The sequence below is a fragment of the Hordeum vulgare genome, chromosome 1H (genome assembly GCF_904849725.1).
Source record: "Hordeum vulgare subsp. vulgare chromosome 1H, MorexV3_pseudomolecules_assembly, whole genome shotgun sequence".
NCBI lineage: Eukaryota > Viridiplantae > Streptophyta > Magnoliopsida > Poales > Poaceae > Hordeum > Hordeum vulgare.
In genome coordinates this window covers 96,636,728-96,656,947 of record NC_058518.1, presented here as the reverse complement: position 1 = coordinate 96,656,947, position 20,220 = coordinate 96,636,728, and the positions used below count along the sequence as shown (strand labels likewise).

Genomic DNA, 20,220 nt, shown 5'->3' with positions numbered 1-20,220 from the left:
TCTTTTTCTCGCTTTCTTCTCGTGTGTTTGTTTATTTTGAGAAAAACAAAAAAAAATTAGTTGTAAGTTTACTTTCCATCTTGCTTAGTGGTGTTTAAAAAGAAAACCCAAAAATATTTCCCGTTCTTCTTTTGCTTGTTGGGAGCTTTCCCGTGTAAATAGTTTTGTTTTTCTTTGGGTCAAGTAGAAGACCATGATTAAAATGTTTAATGGCTCTCACATGCATATATATCTATCCGTCAAAGAGTCATATTACTTTGTCTTCTCCTCTGTGTTTGCTTGCAGATTCCAGCTTAGTCCAATGCACGAACACTCTCATTATTATTCACATCATTCGGTCGTGCAAGTGAAAGGCAATAATGACGATATATGATGAAGTGACTGAGCCTGGAAAAGCTGGTATGAACTCGACGTATTTTGTTTTTATAAATATGACTAGCTCATCGTTCCCAATTCAGCTTTGTTATGAGAGAAACATGTTTGCAATGACAACTTAGAGATCATAGTTTCTGATGCCATGCTTAATTAGCTAGGAGCTTATAATGGTTTGTCTTGGATGCCAACATGAATTTCAAGATGATTATGATGTAGTATGATATGATGGTATCCTCCTTCGAATGATTCAAGTGGCTTGACTTGGCGCATGTTTACGCATGTAGTTGAAACAAAATCAACATAGCCTCTATGATATTCATGTTTATGGTGATTTATGTCCTACTCATGCTTGCACTCAATGCTGGTTAATTTCAATGCATATTGATGACTTTGTCGCTCTCTAGTTGGTCGCTTCCCAGTCTTTTGCTAGCCTTCACTTGTACTAAGCGGGAATACTGCTTGTGCTTCCACTTCCATAAACCCAAAGTTGTTCCATATAAGTCCACCATACCTACCTATATGAGGTATCTACCTGTCGTTTCAAGTAAATTTGCATGTCCCACTCTCTAAACCTTCAAGTAATAATCTGTTTTGTATGCTCGAACCGCTCATGTGGTGACAAGGGGCGGTCAGCATATTCCATGCTAGGTGTGTTATCTTCGATATGTGTTTATTCACTATCACTCACGAGAAAGGGGCCGGTAATTGGAATGCCCAATTCCATGCTCAAATCGAAAAGATAATTGCAAACAAAACTCCCCCTGGATTGTTGTTGGTATAGACGGCACCCGAGGATTCGGCTAATCGTGGAGTGTGATTGATCGGTGGTGGGGGAGTCAAAACTTTACTTTTCTGTTTGGGAACCGCCTATAATATGTGTAGCATGGAAGATGGTGAAAACTCTTGGTCATCGCGTTGACAATAAAAGCATGCCACCCAAAATTATTAATATCTGTCTTCAAAGCTTGAGCTCTGGCACCTATGAAAATCAATGCTTCCCTCTGTGAAGGGCCTATCTATTTATGTTTCTGTTGAGTGATCCTCTCCTTATAAAGGCACCAATTAGAGAGCACCTCCATCATTTTTATGCTTTGCTATTAATCGATATTGAGTATGACTATGACTGGATCTTCTTTGTCATGAATTACAATATTCAGTCAGCCATTGGTCTTTGAAGGTGCTCTGCATTTATGTTTTGCGGTCTTAAAAAGAGCTAGCGAGATACCATCTGTTCATATTGCTTCATGATTGTTTTGATTGAAGTGTTGACGTTTGAAACTTATTATTATTGCTCGCTAGTTGATTTTTCCATTGATATGAGTTTACCATCAGACCTAAATGTCATGCTTATGTGGTTAGCTTATGATCTTGCTGAAAATCTGAATATGAGTTAGACATAATTACATCAACAAGATCAAACAGAGTTCGTAAAAGTTTTTCTTTTGTCTCTTTCAGTTTATCAACTGAATTGCTTGAGGACAAGCAAGGCTTTAAGCTTGGGGGAGTTGATACGTCTCCATCGTATCTACTTTTCCAAACTCTTTTGCCCTTGTTTTGGACTCTAATTTGCATGATTTGAATGGAACTAACCCGGACTGACGTTGTTTTCAGCAGAATTGCCATGGTGTTGTTTTTGCGCAGAAATAAAAGTTCTCAGAATGACCTGGAAATTTACGAGGATTTTTTGTGGAATATATAGAAAATACTAGCGCAAGAATTACCTGGAGGGACGGAGCCAGGAGCCCACAAGCCTAGGAGGCGCCCCCCTAGCCGCGCCTGGCAGGCTTGTGAGGCCCTCGTGGCTCCGCCGCCTCCAACTCCAGCTCTATATAGTCTCTCTCGCCCAGAAAAAATTATGAGAGAAGAGTTCATCGCGTTTTACGACACGGAGCCGCCGCCACCACCTGTTCTTCCTCTGGAGGGCAGATCTGGAGTCCGTTCTGGGCTCCAGAGAGGGGAGATCGTCGTCGTCATCATCAACCATCCTTCATCGCCAATTCCATGATGCTCTTCACCGTTCGTGAGTAATCTCATCATAGGCTTGCTGGATGGTGATGGGTTGGATGAGATCTATCATGTAATCGAGTTAGTTTTGATGGGGTCTGATCCCTAGTATCCACTATGTTCTGAGATTGATGTTGCTACTACTTTGCTATGCTTAATGCTTGTCACTAGGGCCCGAGTGCCATGATTTCAGATATGAACCTATTATGTTTTCATAAATATATGTGTGTTCTTGATTCTATCTTGCAAGTTGTAGTCGCCTACTATGTGTTATGACCCGGCAACCCCGGAGTGACAATTGCCGGAACCACTCCCGGAGAAGATCATATATGAGGAGTTCATGTATTCACTATGTGCTAATGCTTTGTTCCGGTTCTCTATTCAAAGGAGACCTTAATATCCCTTAGTTTCCATTAGGACCCCGCTGCCACGGGAGGGATGGATACTAGATGTCATGCAAGTTCTTTTCCATAAGCACGTATGACTATATACGGAATACATGCCTACATTACATTGACGAACTGGAGCTAGTTACATATCTCCCCATGTTATAACTGTTACATGATGAATGTCATCCGACATAATTATCCATCACCGATCCAATGCCTATGAGCTTTTCCTACTGGTCCTTGCTATGTTACTATTACCGCTACTGCTGTCACTACTGCTACTATTACCACTAGTGCTGTCACTACTGCTACTGTTACCGCTGCTACCGTTACTATCACGCTACTTTGCTACTGAAACTTTGCTGCATATACTAAATCTTTCAGGTGTAGTTGCATTGACAACTCAACTGCTAATACTCGAGAATATTCTTTGGCTTCTCCTTGTGTCGAATCAACAAATTTGGGTTGAATACTCTACCCTCGAAAACTATTGCGATCCCCTATACTTGTGGGTTATCACCCCCTCAACATGACCATCTGTTCGGGCCGTCGTCGCCGTCCGTAGGCGACGGGGCCGTCCTGCTTGTTGCGATTTGTTGGCCTAGGTGAAGCCAACCAAACTCTCGATGGTAGCTCTCCACTCGTCCATCTTGTCCGCCGCTTGTGGGAAGTTCAACAGCAGCTGAGCCCGCGCCATCGCCTCCACGGCTGTGTCCGGCATTGGCACAGAGGCGGACCGCGTCGTTGCGCGACTCGTGGTAGAACCAGGAGGAGCCTCGTCACGCCCTTGTCGTCGTGCACCGGTCACCGTGATGGTCTGTCATTGGGGAGGCTGAGCTCGTGAATACGTGGCTCTGCTCAGCACTCCGTTTTGTTCTGGATGAGGCACGCCCCCAACGGTCGCGCCGGTGACAAGTGCAGCTAGTGGATCGCGGTTTGCTTCGAATTGGGCTCCGCTATTGCGAGCGCGGTCACTGATGCGGCGGATGCGTGGGGCTTGGGTGTCCCTTTCGCCCGCAGCACCACAGCCAAGCTCGCCATGACGTTGTTGCTGCTCGCCTTCGACGCCTCTCGTTCCGGCTTCAATTGCGAGGGACACAACGGCGGCGCCTCGTATGCCGACCACGTCGCCCGCGGTGCCCGCATCGCCTGATGCCGCTGCGGCACCAGCAGTGTTTGCAGCTGCAAGCATCGTGGCCTTCGAAGTAGAAGGATGGGCATCTCCGTCGGTCTTCTTCTTGGGAGCCATGATGAAAGGGAAACAACAACGAAGGTCAACATGTTGCTCGTATCCTCAGGTTTTCGCGAACGAAGCCCCCTACCTAGCGCGCCAAAGAGGTCAGTGCACGTGTGCACTCAGTCACATATGGGACCTTTGGCCCCTTTGTGGTTCGGGGGGAGGTCGCATGGCACAAAGAGCAGAGACTACGAGGCAGCACGACGATGAGACTTGGGGAGTTTTACCGAGGTTTGAGCCGCTGTGAAGCGTAAAACCCTACTCCTGCTTTGGTGGATTGATTGAGGAAGACGAAGTTCGCATGGAGTTCTGCCCTAGCAAGGGTTGCCGCGGAGAGCTATCACATACGTACAAATACACTTGGTTCTAATCCCTGGGGGTCCGAATCTACCAAGTGTCGAATCTCCAAGTGTCTGAATCCTTTGCTAGGTTGCCTCGGGCCTCCTTTTATAGCTCAAGGGGCGTCCACACTGGCAAACAGGTACGATTAGATAGCCAACAGTGCTATCATACCTAACTTTGGCACTTAAAACAAAACTCCATAAATGCGGCCTTAGGTGGCGAGCCGGGGTGCATTCCCAGCAATCTCCTGCCACCTATGAGCTGGTCGTGGCTTGGTGTTTTGACATACCTCTGGATGGGTGTCAACTGGTCGTAATCTGTCTCCCAATGCGTCGCCACGTATCAAGCGAAAGCCACTTAGTCATCTGGGAGCTTGACACCTCATCGATAAGTGACTGGTGTGGCGATGAGGTGGGGCGGTGGCAGATTGGCTCGCGCTTGCCGGGGCTTGTCGAGGATGCGTGTGCCTGCCGGGGGTTCTTGGCATGTCTTGGGGCCGTCCTGGGCTGCTTGTGTAGGTCTTGTCGGCGTCTGGTTCCGGCTCTTTGCTTGGGTTGGTGATTGCTCTTGAGGGGTTATGCTCTTACGTGTGTGCAAAAGTGAGGGGCACTAGGTACCACATTACTAGTGCACCGACACTCAGTGTGTGAGGGTCAGTGTTGACCGGCCTTAGCGCAAAGACAAAGGATTAGCTTCGTAGATGCATGTTCGGAAGGCAGGTGAACTATGTTGGCTACCTTTTTGCCACACATAAATAGAGCAATGGTAAAAATGGATGGCAAAACAGTAAGTGGCATGACCGGTCTCTAACAAGTGAAGATGGTGTGCCGATCATGCCCAACGGGGCTCCGGGCCACCCATTTGGCACCCACTTGTGAAGTGATCTGAAATCGACGTTCTCATATTACCACTATGGAATTACACCACAACACAACATCAAAATATTAATAAACTTCACAAGATTAATAGCAATAAGGTTTATCTCATTTCCTCAACAATGTAAAGAGTATGCGCGCCAAAGAAAGACATGGACACCAATTTTGATTGGAAAAACATGGACAACGATTATCATTGTCAATCGTTAGTATATGTAATACGAACCTATTCACTTGCAGGTAATCACAAAAAAAATCCTTCAAGTTGTTCATAGATTGTTTGGCGCTCTTTTTTGGCTTATATTTTAGCTTTGATTCGTTCATTCACATCTGGTTCATTTATATTGTTCAAATATGTATTCTTATTCATGCTAATGTCCTTTGGGGATGATATATAGAGCGGACATTTGTTAGACATGATGCCTACGGTGTTTTTCACTTTTGTGCTCCAGTTGATCTCTACGCCAATGGTGCAACGAGTAATCTAGTTGTTATCCCCATCAACGAGGTCTGTCTAGAACACATGATTGATTTTTTTGTCAAGATTTGTGCATGTATTTTTTTATGTATAACTGAGTCATATAGATGTGTAATAACTAATAATTAGGATAAATTTAGATGTACTTTAGCAAAACCGAACCTCTTATTTGTATAATTCTTCTCAAGAATATATTGTATAGGAGACGAAACTAAGCTGTTGTGTATTGTGTATGTGTCCGATCCCTAGTCCCTAGCTACACCTTGATGTCTATAGTGTGCTCCACCGCAGACGACGACGCGTCCACCGTCAAAGTGCGCACGGTGGGCTTGTCAAAAGACGGGTGGGTGACCGTGAAGTTGTACTCGCCGTGGACGAGGTCCAGCTCGGTGACGCCGTTGGCGTCCATGGTGGCGCCCTCCGGGTGTGCCCTCCATTCAGCGATGAGCTTGTCGACGCGGTCACCGGCGGGAAGATTGTTGAAGTTGTTGTCCATGAGGCACATGGCCCAGCAGCCCTGCGCGTGCCAGGCCGCCCACATCACCATCCCCTCCACCTTGGGGTGGCCGTACCCTTCCCTCAGCACCTCCTCCAGGTAGTCCGGCACGTAGGGGCCGGCCTTCGGGGAGACGTCCACCTCGGTGAGCCAGATGGGGATCTTGAGCTGCGCGAGCATGTCCAGCGTCGCCCTCATGTAGGGGATGTTGGGCGTGCCGAAGTGGCTCTCGAGGCCGACGGCGAGCTTGAGGCGGCGGTTGCCGGGGTAGGAGCGTATCTGCCTCAGCTTGGCGACGTACTTGCTGGACATGGCGGCCACGTCCGCCGGCTGCTCCAGCGTGCCGTACTCGTTCATGAAGAGCGTCGCCGTCCGGTCGATCCGCGCCACCCGCCGGTACACATCGGCCGACGCGTTGGGGCCGAGCCTGCTCTCGAAGAAGCTCCCGTGGAGGTTCTCATTCATCACGTCCCACGCGATCACCTTGCCGGCGTACCGCGACACCACGGAGCTGATGCGCTTCCTCATGGCCGCCTTCAGCTGGGGCACGCCCAGCGGCTTCACCCACGACAGCTGCGTGTCGTTGGTGTCCCAGAGCACGTTGTGGCCGCGCACCGCGATGCCGTGCTTCTGGGCGAGCCGCAGCATGGCGTCCGGGACGCCGTAGTCCTCCCGGTTCTTCCTCCATTCGGTGCTGTACCACTTCATCTCGTTCTCGAAGCTGGCCACGGTGAACCGGGATGTGAACCACTGCTCGTAGGCCGGGATGTCGAGGATCTCCTTGGTCATGGCGTTGCCGAACAGGAACCCGGGCCGGAGTAGCTGGACCCTCAGGTTGGCGTTCGGCAGTGGGGCGCCGTCGGCGGCGCGGGCGACCACCTTGACGGCGCTCCGGCGGGCCTTGCCGGCCGACAGACGGCGGTGCTCTTCCCACTCGGCGAAGGAGAAGGGCTGCAGAGACACGCTGTCCACCCAGATGTCCACCGTACCATCGGCCTGTACATGCAAACTTAGTTAAGAGATAATAATTCCTCTTCTGGCGTTGAACGATTCCTGTACGTGTAATCAATCTGTCTACCTCGAAGAAGAGCTCGGCTGGGCCGGAAGAAGAAGCGGTCATGCCGCCCTTGAGCATGCTCCAGCAGCCGGACCTGGCGACGGTGGCTCCACCGGCGATGAACGCGCCGCTGGGATCCTTGAAGACCGCTCTCACCACCGCCGTACCCGAAGAAACCTGCAACCATGCTGCATGCATGGAGCCATGCATATATATATATATATATATGGTCCGGGCACATGAGTCATGCATGCATATTTCCTCTTGGTGACTAATGATAAACGATGATGCTTGAGTTTACCCGAGAGGGAGTAGTGGTGGTTGGTTTCCATCTGGATCTTCTGGTAGACGCTGCGCGACGGCTGGCCATTGTTGCTCGCTGACGCGAAGTTGTTGCCGGACGGCGAGCTGCTCACGTTGGCCGTCACGCCCCAGGGCACCGACCAGCCCGTCAGGCCGCCGTCGAACTCGCTGTTCTCGATAATGCCGCCTTTGTACAGAGCTCCCATCGGGCTGCTCAAGCACTGGATAACAAGATGAAAACAACAACCTAAGATTCTTCTTCTTTTTTGCGGGCACACAAGATTTACTTGATGCGGTTAATCCTGGGCATGGCTAGCTGCGATTAACTATATTTTCTTTATATCATGTATATGAGGACATGTTCTTCATCAGTCAAGGAAATCAGTAGTTTCAGTTTTGATGCACGAAATCATCTTCAAGACGGGCTTCAATTTGAACTTGCCTTAATGCTCGCGGTATAATCATAAGGAACCGACTGGACCATCCACCCTACATACATATACATCAAGGGGAAAACAGAGATGCGTCACACCATCAGTAATCTAACAATGCGCAACCGATGGAAACTTGAAGCACACAACAAAGCGCAAGAAACTTCCCTGGTGTTTGAAGTACAAACCGTGGTGAAATAAACATGGGAAAACTAACCTTCAAACAGCAAAATGCATAGCAAAAAAGTGAGCAACTTTCCCATGGTAATCATCGGTGTGCGTGTGTTACTTCTTTTTTTTTCTTTGTTTGCAGCGATATGTCACTTCTACTGAACTGGAGGTGTGTTTTGGTTGACGGAGAGAGGTGAATATATAGGCGTAGGGTAATTAATCCGTGCTTGATAATGCCAAGGCGGTGTGTTGCTAATTGTTTCAATCTTTGACTCAAACCAGCTCGAACAAAAAAAAATGGCCCAACCGGAATACAAGGCAGGAGGACCAACATTTTTGCATTATCTGTGGATGCATTAAAATTGTGCTACTTATGGGCTTGTTAATCAGTAAACACCAATATATTTTGCCCTATAATGTAAATACTTGGCATACATGCAAATAATTAGTATTAACCAAAATTATGTCAATGCTAATAGATGCCATGATTTTCTGTCATATAATAACTAAAGAAAGCTTGGTAGCTAAGCAACCCGAGATCCAACTTTGCGGAATACTGAATATCGAAGTAATTTGCAATCAAATATTCTTAGGGCACTCTCAATCCATTGTATCTTAATCTTGAAACATGCTACAATCGCAAACCCCTCACACATGGATCACGACGTCACAAAACATACGCCCAGTGAAAATACATAAATCAAGACATGAAACATCACCAAATTGATGGTGCATCCATCAAAGAGTCGTAGACATCTTCTTAATATCGACGGTGCATCTATCAAGTAGCCGCAGGCGCCTTCCTAATGCGGCCATTCTTCTTGCTTTTGATCATGAAATACTTCTCCTTCAGATCGCAGATCGGCTGCCTCTACTCAATTGCCCTCACGGTTAGGAGCCGACCAATTGTATTGCCAAATTCAAGGCTAGCGGCCTTCAAGCTGGCAATAAAGTCGCAAAGCTTTAATGTGAAGAGAACCTTGCGAGTAGGTGCAAATGCACGAGACGCAACGACCTCGTGACCCTCGAACCACCTACCCGATGGACTCCAGCGAGGGAAAGACGACAACATCCAAACCTACACGCTTCGTGAAGGCGAGAGGTTAGTTGGGTTCCAGCATTGGTAGTGTGGGCACCGAGGTCTCAAGCGAGTCTGTCCCTAGATGCACCATCAAAAGAGGCAAAGTAGGCACCTTGCATAGTTGTTGAAGTTCTAACATGGTGTGCGAAACCTGAGCCATGACCCGGTGATGGCCTCACTTCTAGAGGTAGATGGCACAATGGATGGTGACTTCAAGGCCTGGCACAAGGTGAGAAACAACTATATAGGTATGTTTTCCCCTCACGCGCATAACCAACAGAGAGCTAGGCCGGCAGAGGCACAATTGGTAGCCTGCCAAGAAGAACCTCGGCTCTCATCAAAATCCTCCCAACTCTCACTAGGCAGCCTTGCAGCTCAGCCTGCTCCATGGACGGTCTGCAACGGTACGTCTACAAGGGTTGCAACATTGGCGAGTAAAGGCGTTGTGTGAAGCGGTGGTGCAACACATGGGAGTGGCGTATTCAGGTTGATCAAGGGCTTTGCACTGCCAAATTGGATTATGTCGCCGAGTCATAGGTAGTTTGTGCACCAGATTGCATTCCTGCAGGAGCAGGCTCATCGACCTTTTGAGAGGCACCAAAAGCATCGGTGCCTCATCCATGTCGGAGGAGCCAGCTACGCATTGTAAGTGGGATAGTGAAAGGTCGATGGTGGTGGTGAGTTGCAACACCTTGGCTTGACGAAGTGCTAGTCCCCAACAGTTCCCACAAGGTGTTGGCTCGCAACACAAGTAAGTAACATGCTCTATGTTCCGGTCCATACACCCACACCCTCCATCCTAACCCGACGCATGGGAGAAGTCACCGGGGTGAGCATGTCACATCCAGCAATGGCACACGACAAACTTGTGAGGACATCCTATGTTGGAGGCGGCTGCAATGTTTGGGGAGTGGTGAGCGGCGGGGCCGGGGCTGTCATCGTTGGGGGAGGGGCAAGCAGCGTGGATAATCAGGCGTAGAAGGTGGGGGGACCCAATCCAATGATCTATCTGGTCCAAGGCATGTCCCTCCAGAGGTGGCAGAGACAACCTCCAAATGTCGTGTGGCGCCCGGAGTGGCCAACGTTAGAGGAGGCAGGACACGGGCCCGGTAGGGGCGCCCATGCAGAGGCGGCGACGGGGACCCAAGCCTCCTAACAGTTGACACACATGTAGCTATTGTAAGGTGCCGAGAGCTCGACATCCACCCCATTCCCAGCCATGGTAGAGGCAGCACAACAATCGGGTCCAACTCCTCCCAATATGGAAGGGGCAAGGGTGACGGAGAAAGACGGGTCGTCACTAGACTAAACCTAAAGGGATTGATGTTGGCGGTGTTGTAGCGGGTCAGAGGAGCACCGAATAGGGTAGTGGGTCCGACATTGGCGTCTTCGCAACCTAGGGAAGGCGCGAGCGCCCCACCATGCATCCTCCAATGGTAGAATCAGATTTGCGGATGGCAAGCGCGACCACAGGAAAGGTGGCAGTGGGCGGCAAGGCCGGAGTAGCTGTTGTCATGGGGGCGTGTCTGAGCAATTTGATGTGTCAATAGTAACATTTTTTTGTATAAGACTATGTCCCTTATAAAAGTATGTATCAAGTTCGTGTCCCACCGGTTTTCAATGAACTTGGACCAATGATAACGATGCATCTAGGATTTCTGGGTTTTCAGTCCTTGCGCCTCGCAATATATGTATCCTTAAAAAAATTCTTATAGTAAAATGTAGGAGGAAATACAAATGGATTCTGTCAAATCTTTAGGCTTCCAGCATCTCTGGAATTGTGTGACCTCCAACTATCATACTGACAAGTATTTCAAAATTTTGTGGGAGGGAGTAGCGGTCACAAAAAAGAAAAAGAAAAGATGGGATACGACACGAGCCAGCATCTATGGAGAGGGTGTGCTATTTAGTAACCCTGATTCAGCCGTGTCTCCTCACCCTAAGGTTAATTAGTAAAGACCACAATAGCGAGCGAACGTTCGCTGGGAGGGGGCATGGCAATTACGAACCTTGTTTAGGCAAATTTCTGAAAAACAGATGGCAATTTCTTTCAAAACACATGACAAATTCTGGCAAATAGAGGGTTTGCTGCGGAAACTGCCATGTTTGCTTGAAGAAATTGCATACTCACACACACATAGACAGCTGCGAAAAACGTACATTTTGCCATGCATATTCAGCAAATGTTCGCTGAACAGCATTACCGTTTGCATTTTTATCATGATCTTCTTAATGCATATTTTTTCAAGCACTTTGAAAGAAAAAAGAAGCAGACACTAAGGGTCTGTTTAGGACTGCTCTACTTCAAAAAATTCAGCTCTGCTTTTGAAAACATAAACCAAACGGGGTAGCTTCACAATATACAACTTCATAAAAAAATAGAATCCGGGGTCCATCTTCCTGTTTTTTATGAAGCTTTCTAGGAGATGCTCCATAAAATTGTAGAAGCTGGAGTTGAAGCAAAATTACCCACCACTGCCACCCGTAAGTGGATACCCCCTTTGTTTCTCCCCTCTCATCCAATCAAATAGATCCTTTCCACCAAATTTTCCATTCGTGAAGCTGACGCTGGATAAAGCCAAACATTTTCTTTAAAAGAGCTACAACTTTCGTATGAAACTACTCTAAAGTGAATTTGGTGGAACGGAACTGTTTTTGATGGAGTAGAGCGGTTCCAAACAGTAACGGGCTGTTCAAACTCCCTCCGCTCCGTAACTCCGTTCCAAAGCGAAGCCGCATCCAGTTATAATTTGTAGAGCAGCTAAACCAATGCTCTGCGCGCTGGGATCCGTGACAGAGAAACGTGACCCCATGGAAGCAATGGGCCTCGACGGCACCTCTTCTCAGATGGACATATGCCCGCCTGCATTTTCCCCACCCACCACGCCAACGGTCTCTCCATCGCCCGTTCACTCCCGCCCTTAATTAGCAGGACACCTCATCGTCGACGCATCATCGTATATCCGGCCGAAGCAGTGACAGCAGAGAACTCCAGACCGCTAGCCACGTCCTCCGTTGGAGCCTTTGGATACCCATTTTTTCCTTGGACGTCTCTGGGTACTTTCTGTTGGGAGCCTTTGCACACTCTTCCCGTAAAGCGGGAGGCGGTGACAAAATAAGTTGCGGAAGCAACAGACAAGACATTTGCCAAATTAATACGCCGTGAAGCATGCATGCATCGATCTACCGTGGCCGACGACGCCAGAGCTTTAGCTAGCTGTTCACACCACATGGCCGGCGAAACCCATTGCTTCAGCTAGCTGTTGTGCACAGCATAACAACGGCCGAGCAAGACATGAGCCAGATGGCCGGCGAAACCCATAGCCCTAGCTAGCTGTGCACTGCACAGCACAACAACGGCAAAGGTGGACATGACTCATGAGCCACATGTGTATGCTTGGACGTGCATGGCTTCTGCCAGATCGCCATGCATGCATGCATGCAGAGCATGAGGGGATGCGGCAACTTTTCTTTCCGGCCCTTGCAGGTATCCACCATCCTCGGTCCGGCCCCGTGGTAGTAGATACAGTGACCAGTACGTGATAAGCGTTGAAGCGAGGGTTCTGGTTGCAGTTTCTGGGCTCGGTGCCCTGTTTTTAACGGGGGCTCGGGCTCGGCTCACATCTTCGTCTCAGGCTCTCAGCCATTGTTGTCACTAGCTAGCTAACTCTTTCCTGCCATTGGAGCTCTAGATCGAAAGTATTCGGGCGAGAGGGTTAAGCTCGGGCTGCTTGGATGGCTGTCATCGGCACGGCGGGGGCGGAGGCGCTGATACCGCTGGCGGCGGTGATCGGCATCGCGTTCGCGGTGTTCCAGTGGTACGTGGTGGCCAAGGTGCCGGTCCCGGCCCACGACGGCGGGGACCTCAGCGCCGCCCAGAAAGGCCGCAGCGGGCACGATGAGAGTGCGGAGGACGGCGTGGACTACCGGCAGGTGGAGGCCCGGTGCGCCGAGATCCAGCACGCCATCTCCATCGGCGCCACGTCCTTCCTCTTCACGGAGTACAAGTACGTACACCCTTGATGTCAAATTTTGCTTTCCGAAATGTTCACGGTGCCACTTATGTAGAGATGGAAAATGAAAAAACACGCTATATAATATATTATTTCTCTTTTTTTAAGCAATTAGCGTTGGCTTTTTTTAGGTTATAATATTAATTGCGTGGTGATAACAAATCAAATAATTATATATGACTTAGTGACTAACTCAAAAACCATGTTAGTAAAATCCAGAAATAAATTTCTTTTTGCAGAAAATATATGTTTGGCTTCTATATAATCCCTCTGTAAAATAATATAAAAGCGTTTAGATAACTAAAATAATGATCTAAATGCTTTTATATTAGTTTACAGAGAGAGTACTATATATTTGTTTCTCTTATTGTTATTTTTAGAAATGTATTATTTCTTTTATTATTGTTTTCAGCAATTAATATTTGAAGATACTAACTGGCGAACGTTCTGGGAAGTGGCGGACAGCATTTTTCTGGCAGCTTTTTTGCATGTCTCTAAGCTTAATTAAACATATAAAAAAATACTAGTATAAGAAATTGCTCAAATCATGTTAGTAGAATCCAAAAAGAAATTGTTTTTGCGGAAAATACCAAAATATATGTTTGGCTTATATATAATATGAGTGTATTATTTCTCTTACTGTTATTTGTAGCAATATATTGTTTCTCTTATTATTATTTTCAGCAATTAATATTCGGAAATACTAACCGGCGAACGTTTGGGAAGGGGATGGCAAGCGAACGCATTTTTCTGATAGCTTATTATTTGCATGTCTCTGAGCTTACATGGTCATTAAACATAAATAAATACTAGTATATGAGTAACTAAAATTATGACACAGTGCCTGAAATGCTAAAAAATATTACTCCCTTCGTCTCAAAATAAATGACTCAACTTTGTACTAGTGCAAGCTTGAGTCATTTAAATTGGGACGGAGGAAGTATATGTTTGGCTTAGCGAAAGTTCCTAGCAAATATTTTGCTAGTCAAAAGAATTGCAAGGAAAATAAAGGGATTTGCATATATACCGAAATTTGGCAACCATCCAAATTTGTCCAAAAAAGGGTATTAGTTATGGTATATGGATTTTATTGAGTCTGGCCTGAACTCGTGTGTCACGAAAATATTTTTACAGAAAGTAACATATTTTATATCCTATATTGAAATGTCCGGAGTTCAGGTACCTCGCCGTGTTCATGGCTGGGTTCGCGGTGGTGATCTTCATGTTCTTGGGGTCGGCGCAGCGTTTCAGCACGCGGCCAGAGCCATGCACGTACGACCCCGCGCGGCTGTGCCGGCCGGCGCTAGCGAACGCCGCCTTCAGCATGATCGCGTTCCTCCTGGGCGCGCTCACCTCCGTGATGTCCGGGTACCTCGGGATGCGCGTGGCGACGTTCGCGAACGCGCGCACGGCGCTCGAGGCTCGCCGCGGCGTGGGGCGCGCCTTCGTCGTCGCGTTCCGGTCCGGCGCCGCCATGGGCTTCCTCCTCGCGTCCAGCGCGTTGTTCGTCCTCTACGTCGCCATCAACCTCTTCGGCGTCTACTACGGCGACGACTGGGGCGGGCTCTACGAGTCCATCACCGGCTACGGCCTCGGCGGCTCGTCCATGGCCCTCTTCGGCCGCGTCGGCGGCGGCATCTACACCAAGGCCGCCGACGTCGGCGCCGACCTCGTCGGCAAGGTGGAGCGCAACATCCCCGAGGATGACCCTCGCAACCCCGCGGTACGTACTGAGAATTACTAGCAAATTTGGAAGAAGAAAATATGTATTCCATGTCCCATGCATTGTCCCTGACCCTGAGACGACGATGATGTGCGCATGCAGGTGATCGCTGACAACGTGGGGGACAACGTCGGCGACATCGCCGGGATGGGGTCGGACCTGTTCGGGTCGTACGCGGAGTCGTCGTGCGCGGCGCTGTTCGTGGCGTCCATCTCGTCGTTCGGGACGGAGCACAATTTCGCGGCCATGATGTACCCGCTGCTCATCAGCGCCATGGGCATCGTGGTGTGCTTGGCCACCACGGTCGTCGCCACCGACCTCGCTGAGGTGAAGACCGTCGAGCAGATCGGGCCGGCGCTCAAACGGCAGATCCTCATCTCCACCGTGCTCATGACCGTTGGCATCGCCATCGTCAGTTTCCTCGTCTTGCCCCACAGCTTCACCCTCTTCGACTTCGGCAGGCGGAAGCTCGTCAAGAACTGGTACCCCCGCTACACGCCAGCTCGATCATCATACGACGCCATTTTCGTTAACATCCGAGCAATTTAGAAACTTTAAACTGATACGGAGTACATTTTCAGATTCATGAACAATTATCTATAGATTTGACATTTGGTTTTGTACTTTTGTATGATTTGGCAAATGCAGGTACCTGTTCATCTGTGTGTCGGCCGGTTTGTGGGCAGGTCTTGTCATCGGCTATGTCACAGAGTACTTCACAAGCAACGCTTACAGGTAAAAGAAATTATGCAGCTTACTAAAATTGCACGAACTTCAGATGAAAACGGGATAAATGCTGATTAATTAGTCTCTGCTTAAACTGTTCGTCGTATGTAGGCCGGTGCAGGCTGTGGCGAACTCATGCCGGACGGGAGCGGCGACGAACGTGATCTTCGGGCTGGCAGTGGGATACAAGTCGGTCATCGTACCCATCTTCGCCATCGCGACGGCCATCTACGCCAGCTTCCGCCTCGCCGCCATGTACGGCATCGCGCTGGCGGCGCTGGGCATGCTCAGCACAATCGCCACAGGGCTCAGCATCGACGCCTACGGTCCCATCAGCGACAACGCCGGCGGCATCGCCGAGATGTCCGGCATGCCTCACGTGGTCCGCGAGCGCACGGATGCACTCGACGCCGCCGGTAACACCACCGCCGCCATCGGCAAAGGGTTCGCGATCGGGTCGGCGGCGCTGGTGTCGCTGGCGCTATTCGGCGCCTACGTGAGCCGCGCCGGGATCGCGGCGGTGGACGTGCTGAGCCCTCAGGTGTTCGCGGGGCTGCTGGTGGGGGCCATGCTGCCGTACTGGTTCTCGGCGATGACCATGCGGAGCGTGGGGAGCGCGGCGCTGGCGATGGTAGAGGAGGTGCGGCGGCAGTTCGACAGCATCCCGGGGCTGATGGAGGGCACGGCGAAGCCGGACTACGCCACCTGCGTGAAGATCTCCACCGACGCGTCGCTCAAGAAGATGCTGGCGCCCGGCGCGCTCGTCATGCTGAGCCCGCTGGTCGCCGGCACGCTGTTCGGCACCGAGACGCTGGCCGGGCTCCTCGCCGGCGCGCTGGTGTCGGGGGTCCAGGTGGCGATCTCGGCGTCCAACAGCGGCGGCGCGTGGGACAACGCCAAGAAGTACATCGAGGCCGGCGCGTCAGCGGAGGCGCGGGCGCTGGGGCCCAAGGGGTCGGACGCGCACAAGGCGGCCGTGATCGGCGACACCATCGGAGACCCGCTCAAGGACACCTCCGGCCCGTCGCTCAACATCCTCATCAAGCTCATGGCCGTCGAGGCGCTCGTCTTCGCGCCATTCTTCGCGGCGCACGGCGGCCTCATCTTCAAGCACCTCTGAGTTTGAATTCCGGGTTCGCGCGTCTTGCTGCCTGGACCTGGATGACCAAGCAGAAGACTTTCGTTACCAATAATAATCTCTAGACTGGGAAAATTGTATGAGGTGATGAATGGTTAATGGTTATTTAGTTTCGGACTTAATTCGAGTGCAAAACCCGCGTTAGAAAGAAATCAAACTCGTGGTGTTGCAAATGTTACTCTTAAGGCATGACTTCTAAATGCACCATGGATTGTATTAATCTTGCTTCTTTAATCTCCCTGATTTATCGTTTAGCTTCTGAATATTGCACAACATGTAATCGAACATAGGTTGGAGTTTCTGGCTATTTTCGAAACAGGGAGACGGGATTTCCCAGTTAGTGTCCTAAACTGCACGTCTAGCGGGAAGGACTTTACTTGGCATTCTAGCCCCCCGCGCGGTAGGTCCGGTGGCATCCTACTCGGCGTAAACTCAAACTCAATGAAGATTTTAGCTTTTTCGGTTGGTGAATTTCATATTAAATTTCACATATGTAGAAAAGTTGATAATTTCGTATGGAGTGTGATTGTTGTCTACGGTGCCGCTCAAGAGGCTTACAAAGCTGCTTTTCTTCGTGAATTGGTTAACTTAGCTAATAACAATCCCCATTCTATTCTAATAGGTGGTGATTTTAATATGCTAAGGTTCCCTCATGAGAAAAGTAAAGGAAGGTTCGATAATCATTGGCATTTTTTATTCAATGTTGTCATTGATAGTTTGGATCTAAGAGAGGTTCACATGACGGGAAGGCAATTCATTTGGGCGAATAGCCTTCCCGAACCCACAAACAAAAAACTAGACCGTGTACTTATGAGCACTGATTGGGAAGAAAAAATCCCGATGGTAACGGTACGTTTTTTAAAACGTATTGAGGCACTACCGGACCATGCCCCCATACTAGTATCTACTGACACGTTAAATCCGAACACAAAACAACCCTTTAAATTTGAATTTGGATGGTTGGAACGTGATGGGTTTGATGAGCTTGTTCAAAAAGTGTGGATAAAGCCAGTGAGTGGTAATTCTCCTATTCAAAGATGGAATAATAAAATGCGTAATTTACGGGTCATCTTCGAGGTTGGGCTAGACACACCGCCGTCATTCTCAAAAAAGAAAAGGAGCATCTGTGTACCATCATTGATGAGTTTGACCGTCAGGCAGAATTACGTGTACTTTCACCACAAGAGATTGAGATCAAAAGCCAATCTAATGCCCAAGTAGCACGTATGTTGCGTGAGGAACAAAATCAAATGGTACCGGCGATCTAAGGCCCTACACTTGCTGAAAGGGACTCAAATACGAGATACTTCCATAATGTCGCCAATGACAAACATAGAAAAAAACGTATTCACTCCCTTGTCCAGGACAAAGGCCGGATCGAAGGTCAATAACAACTCAAGTCGTATATCACGAAGTACTATAAAGGTATGTTTGGGGCTCCGGAGAATGGAAATATTTCATGAATGAGGCACGAACGGATGATATCCCACGGGTGTTCGTTGAGGAGAACTCCTTTCTAAATGCTTCCTTCACTGAAGAGGAGATTAGAAAGGCGGTCTTCCAAATGGAACACAATAAGGCATCAGGTCCAGGTCCAGATGGATGTCCTGCGGGGTTTTGTCAACACTTCTCGGAAGTCATCAAGCCTCATCTTCTAGAATTATTTGGATGCTTGCATTTCGGGCAACTAGAACTGTTTCGCCTAAATTTTGAGGAGATCATTTTGTTACCAAATATTTTGGTGGCAGAAAGGATACAAGAATACAGACCTATATGCCTCCTTAATGTTTGTTTCAAAATCTTTACAAAAACTGCAACCATAAGGCTAAATTTTGTGGCTGCTCATGTGGTTAAACCTACAGAAACTGCTTTCATGCAAGGTAGGAATATCCTGGACGGGGTTGTCACCTTACATGAAACTGTACATGAGATGCACACTAAAAAGCTTAATGGGGTAGTTTTTAAGATAGACTTCAAAAAAGCCTATGATAAGGTCAATTGGTCGTTCCTGTAACACCCTATGTTTTAACTCTCTTGACTTACTAAATTATTTTTAAAATTAGGACTGATTAAAAAATTTATGACTGATTGTGATGCTTGATGTGATTGTTGCTTGCTTGCTTGTTTGCTTGTGTTTGAATCCAATGTTCCTGCTACTCTCCAAACTCACCTCCCTCACCCAAACCCTTGCCTAATGATCATGTCATGTGTTTAGGACCAGAAACTATTTTTACCAAACATTATTTTGACCAAAAAGCATTTCCTTGATTTAAGCTTTCAAAAACCCTTGAGTTGGGATTTGCAATACAAGTCCTTAAATTACGGAGGTTATTTTGCACCAAATATTTTATTTAAATCCCATTATCAAAATTGCTTCCCAAAACTACTATATTATTATTTTAAAAGCTATTTTACCATTTTATTTAAATACCTTTTTCTGAGGCCAGAAATGGTCCCTTATGAAGGAAAGTTATTTTTATTGCTTTCAAAATATGTGAGAAAATTTAGAGAAACTCAGTGGACATATATATTCCATATATATGAGTTTCAACAGATGGTCATGTTCAAAATAGTGGGGAAACCCCTTCAAAACCCTTCCTGACATTTCAAGCTTTTGAAATATTTCTATAAGAAATATTCTTAATAAATTCCTGTAAAATTCTAGCATGTCACATTTGATATATGTGATGATCTTGCCAAGTTTCATCTCAATCCAAGTTGGTTTGATTCACTTAAATATTCTAGAACTCTATCTGTCCAGATCCAAATTTGAGCAACTCTACATTTCCATGTGCCTCCAATTGTCAACAAATTTGGTGGACATGTGCTGATACTCCAATAATGCATCCACACCAAGTGGTGCATAAAGGAGAATAGATGAACTTGTCCCAAACCCCTCAAAACCTTCTATGCTAATTTCTGACCTGGGGAAACTTTACATTATAAAGTTTCTCTAATTGATCCCAAACTTTTTGGGCATGCTTTAATGCTCAAATAATGCCCCCATACCGAGTTGTGGATTTGTGGGAATTTATTTGCATGGTTTTGTAGGCAGAAAGTCATTTTTGCCCATTTCGTGGGTTTTTCAAGTCTACATTGGAAACCTTCTTCACCAAATCCCAAATTGAGTGTCCAAGCTTATTTTCATCTATTATGTGATCCTATTAAGTTTCATATCAATTGTGATCTATTTGGTAGCCCTAACACCCATCAAACACCTTGTGTGCATTTACCAAAGTTGCTACTTTGCCCCTTCCACTAATCTCCTTGAGCCTAAATTTTTACCACAGCCTTCCCTTTCTCCCTTTTACCTCTAGTAACTTTTCCATCGCCACTGGACAATTATTAGAGGATGACTCCATGTATCTACCTCTCAAGTTT

The 20,220-nt window shown here is 47.8% G+C and overlaps 2 protein-coding genes across 4 annotated transcripts; one reads left to right on the top strand and one right to left on the bottom strand.

Moving 5' to 3' along the window:
• Positions 1-5,875: 5,875 nt before the first annotated feature.
• On the bottom strand, positions 5,876-9,215 carry LOC123426124 (endo-1,4-beta-xylanase 5-like). Its single transcript, XM_045109907.1, has 5 exons — positions 8,205-9,215; positions 7,999-8,045; positions 7,555-7,777; positions 7,275-7,441; positions 5,876-7,192 (listed from the first exon to the last, which is right to left on the bottom strand). The coding sequence occupies exons 1-5, from the start codon at positions 8,257-8,259 to the stop codon at positions 5,957-5,959; spliced, it is 1,728 nt and encodes a 575-aa protein (XP_044965842.1). The 5' UTR covers positions 8,260-9,215; the 3' UTR covers positions 5,876-5,956.
• Positions 9,216-9,372: 157 nt separating this feature from the next.
• Positions 9,373-17,059, top strand: LOC123426109 (pyrophosphate-energized vacuolar membrane proton pump-like). 3 transcript variants are annotated; one of them, XM_045109897.1, is made up of 6 exons: positions 9,373-9,468; positions 12,932-13,246; positions 14,432-14,975; positions 15,078-15,457; positions 15,624-15,710; positions 15,813-17,059. In XM_045109897.1, the coding sequence occupies exons 2-6, from the start codon at positions 12,975-12,977 to the stop codon at positions 16,819-16,821; spliced, it is 2,292 nt and encodes a 763-aa protein (XP_044965832.1). In that variant the 5' UTR covers positions 9,373-9,468; positions 12,932-12,974; the 3' UTR covers positions 16,822-17,059. The 3 variants fall into 3 exon arrangements, with proteins under 3 accessions (XP_044965832.1, XP_044965838.1, XP_044965825.1); XM_045109903.1 differs by lacking the exon at positions 9,373-9,468 and adding an exon at positions 11,865-12,726; XM_045109890.1 differs by lacking the exon at positions 9,373-9,468 and having other exon boundaries at positions 12,769-13,246.
• The last annotated feature ends 3,161 nt before the right edge of the window (positions 17,060-20,220 follow it).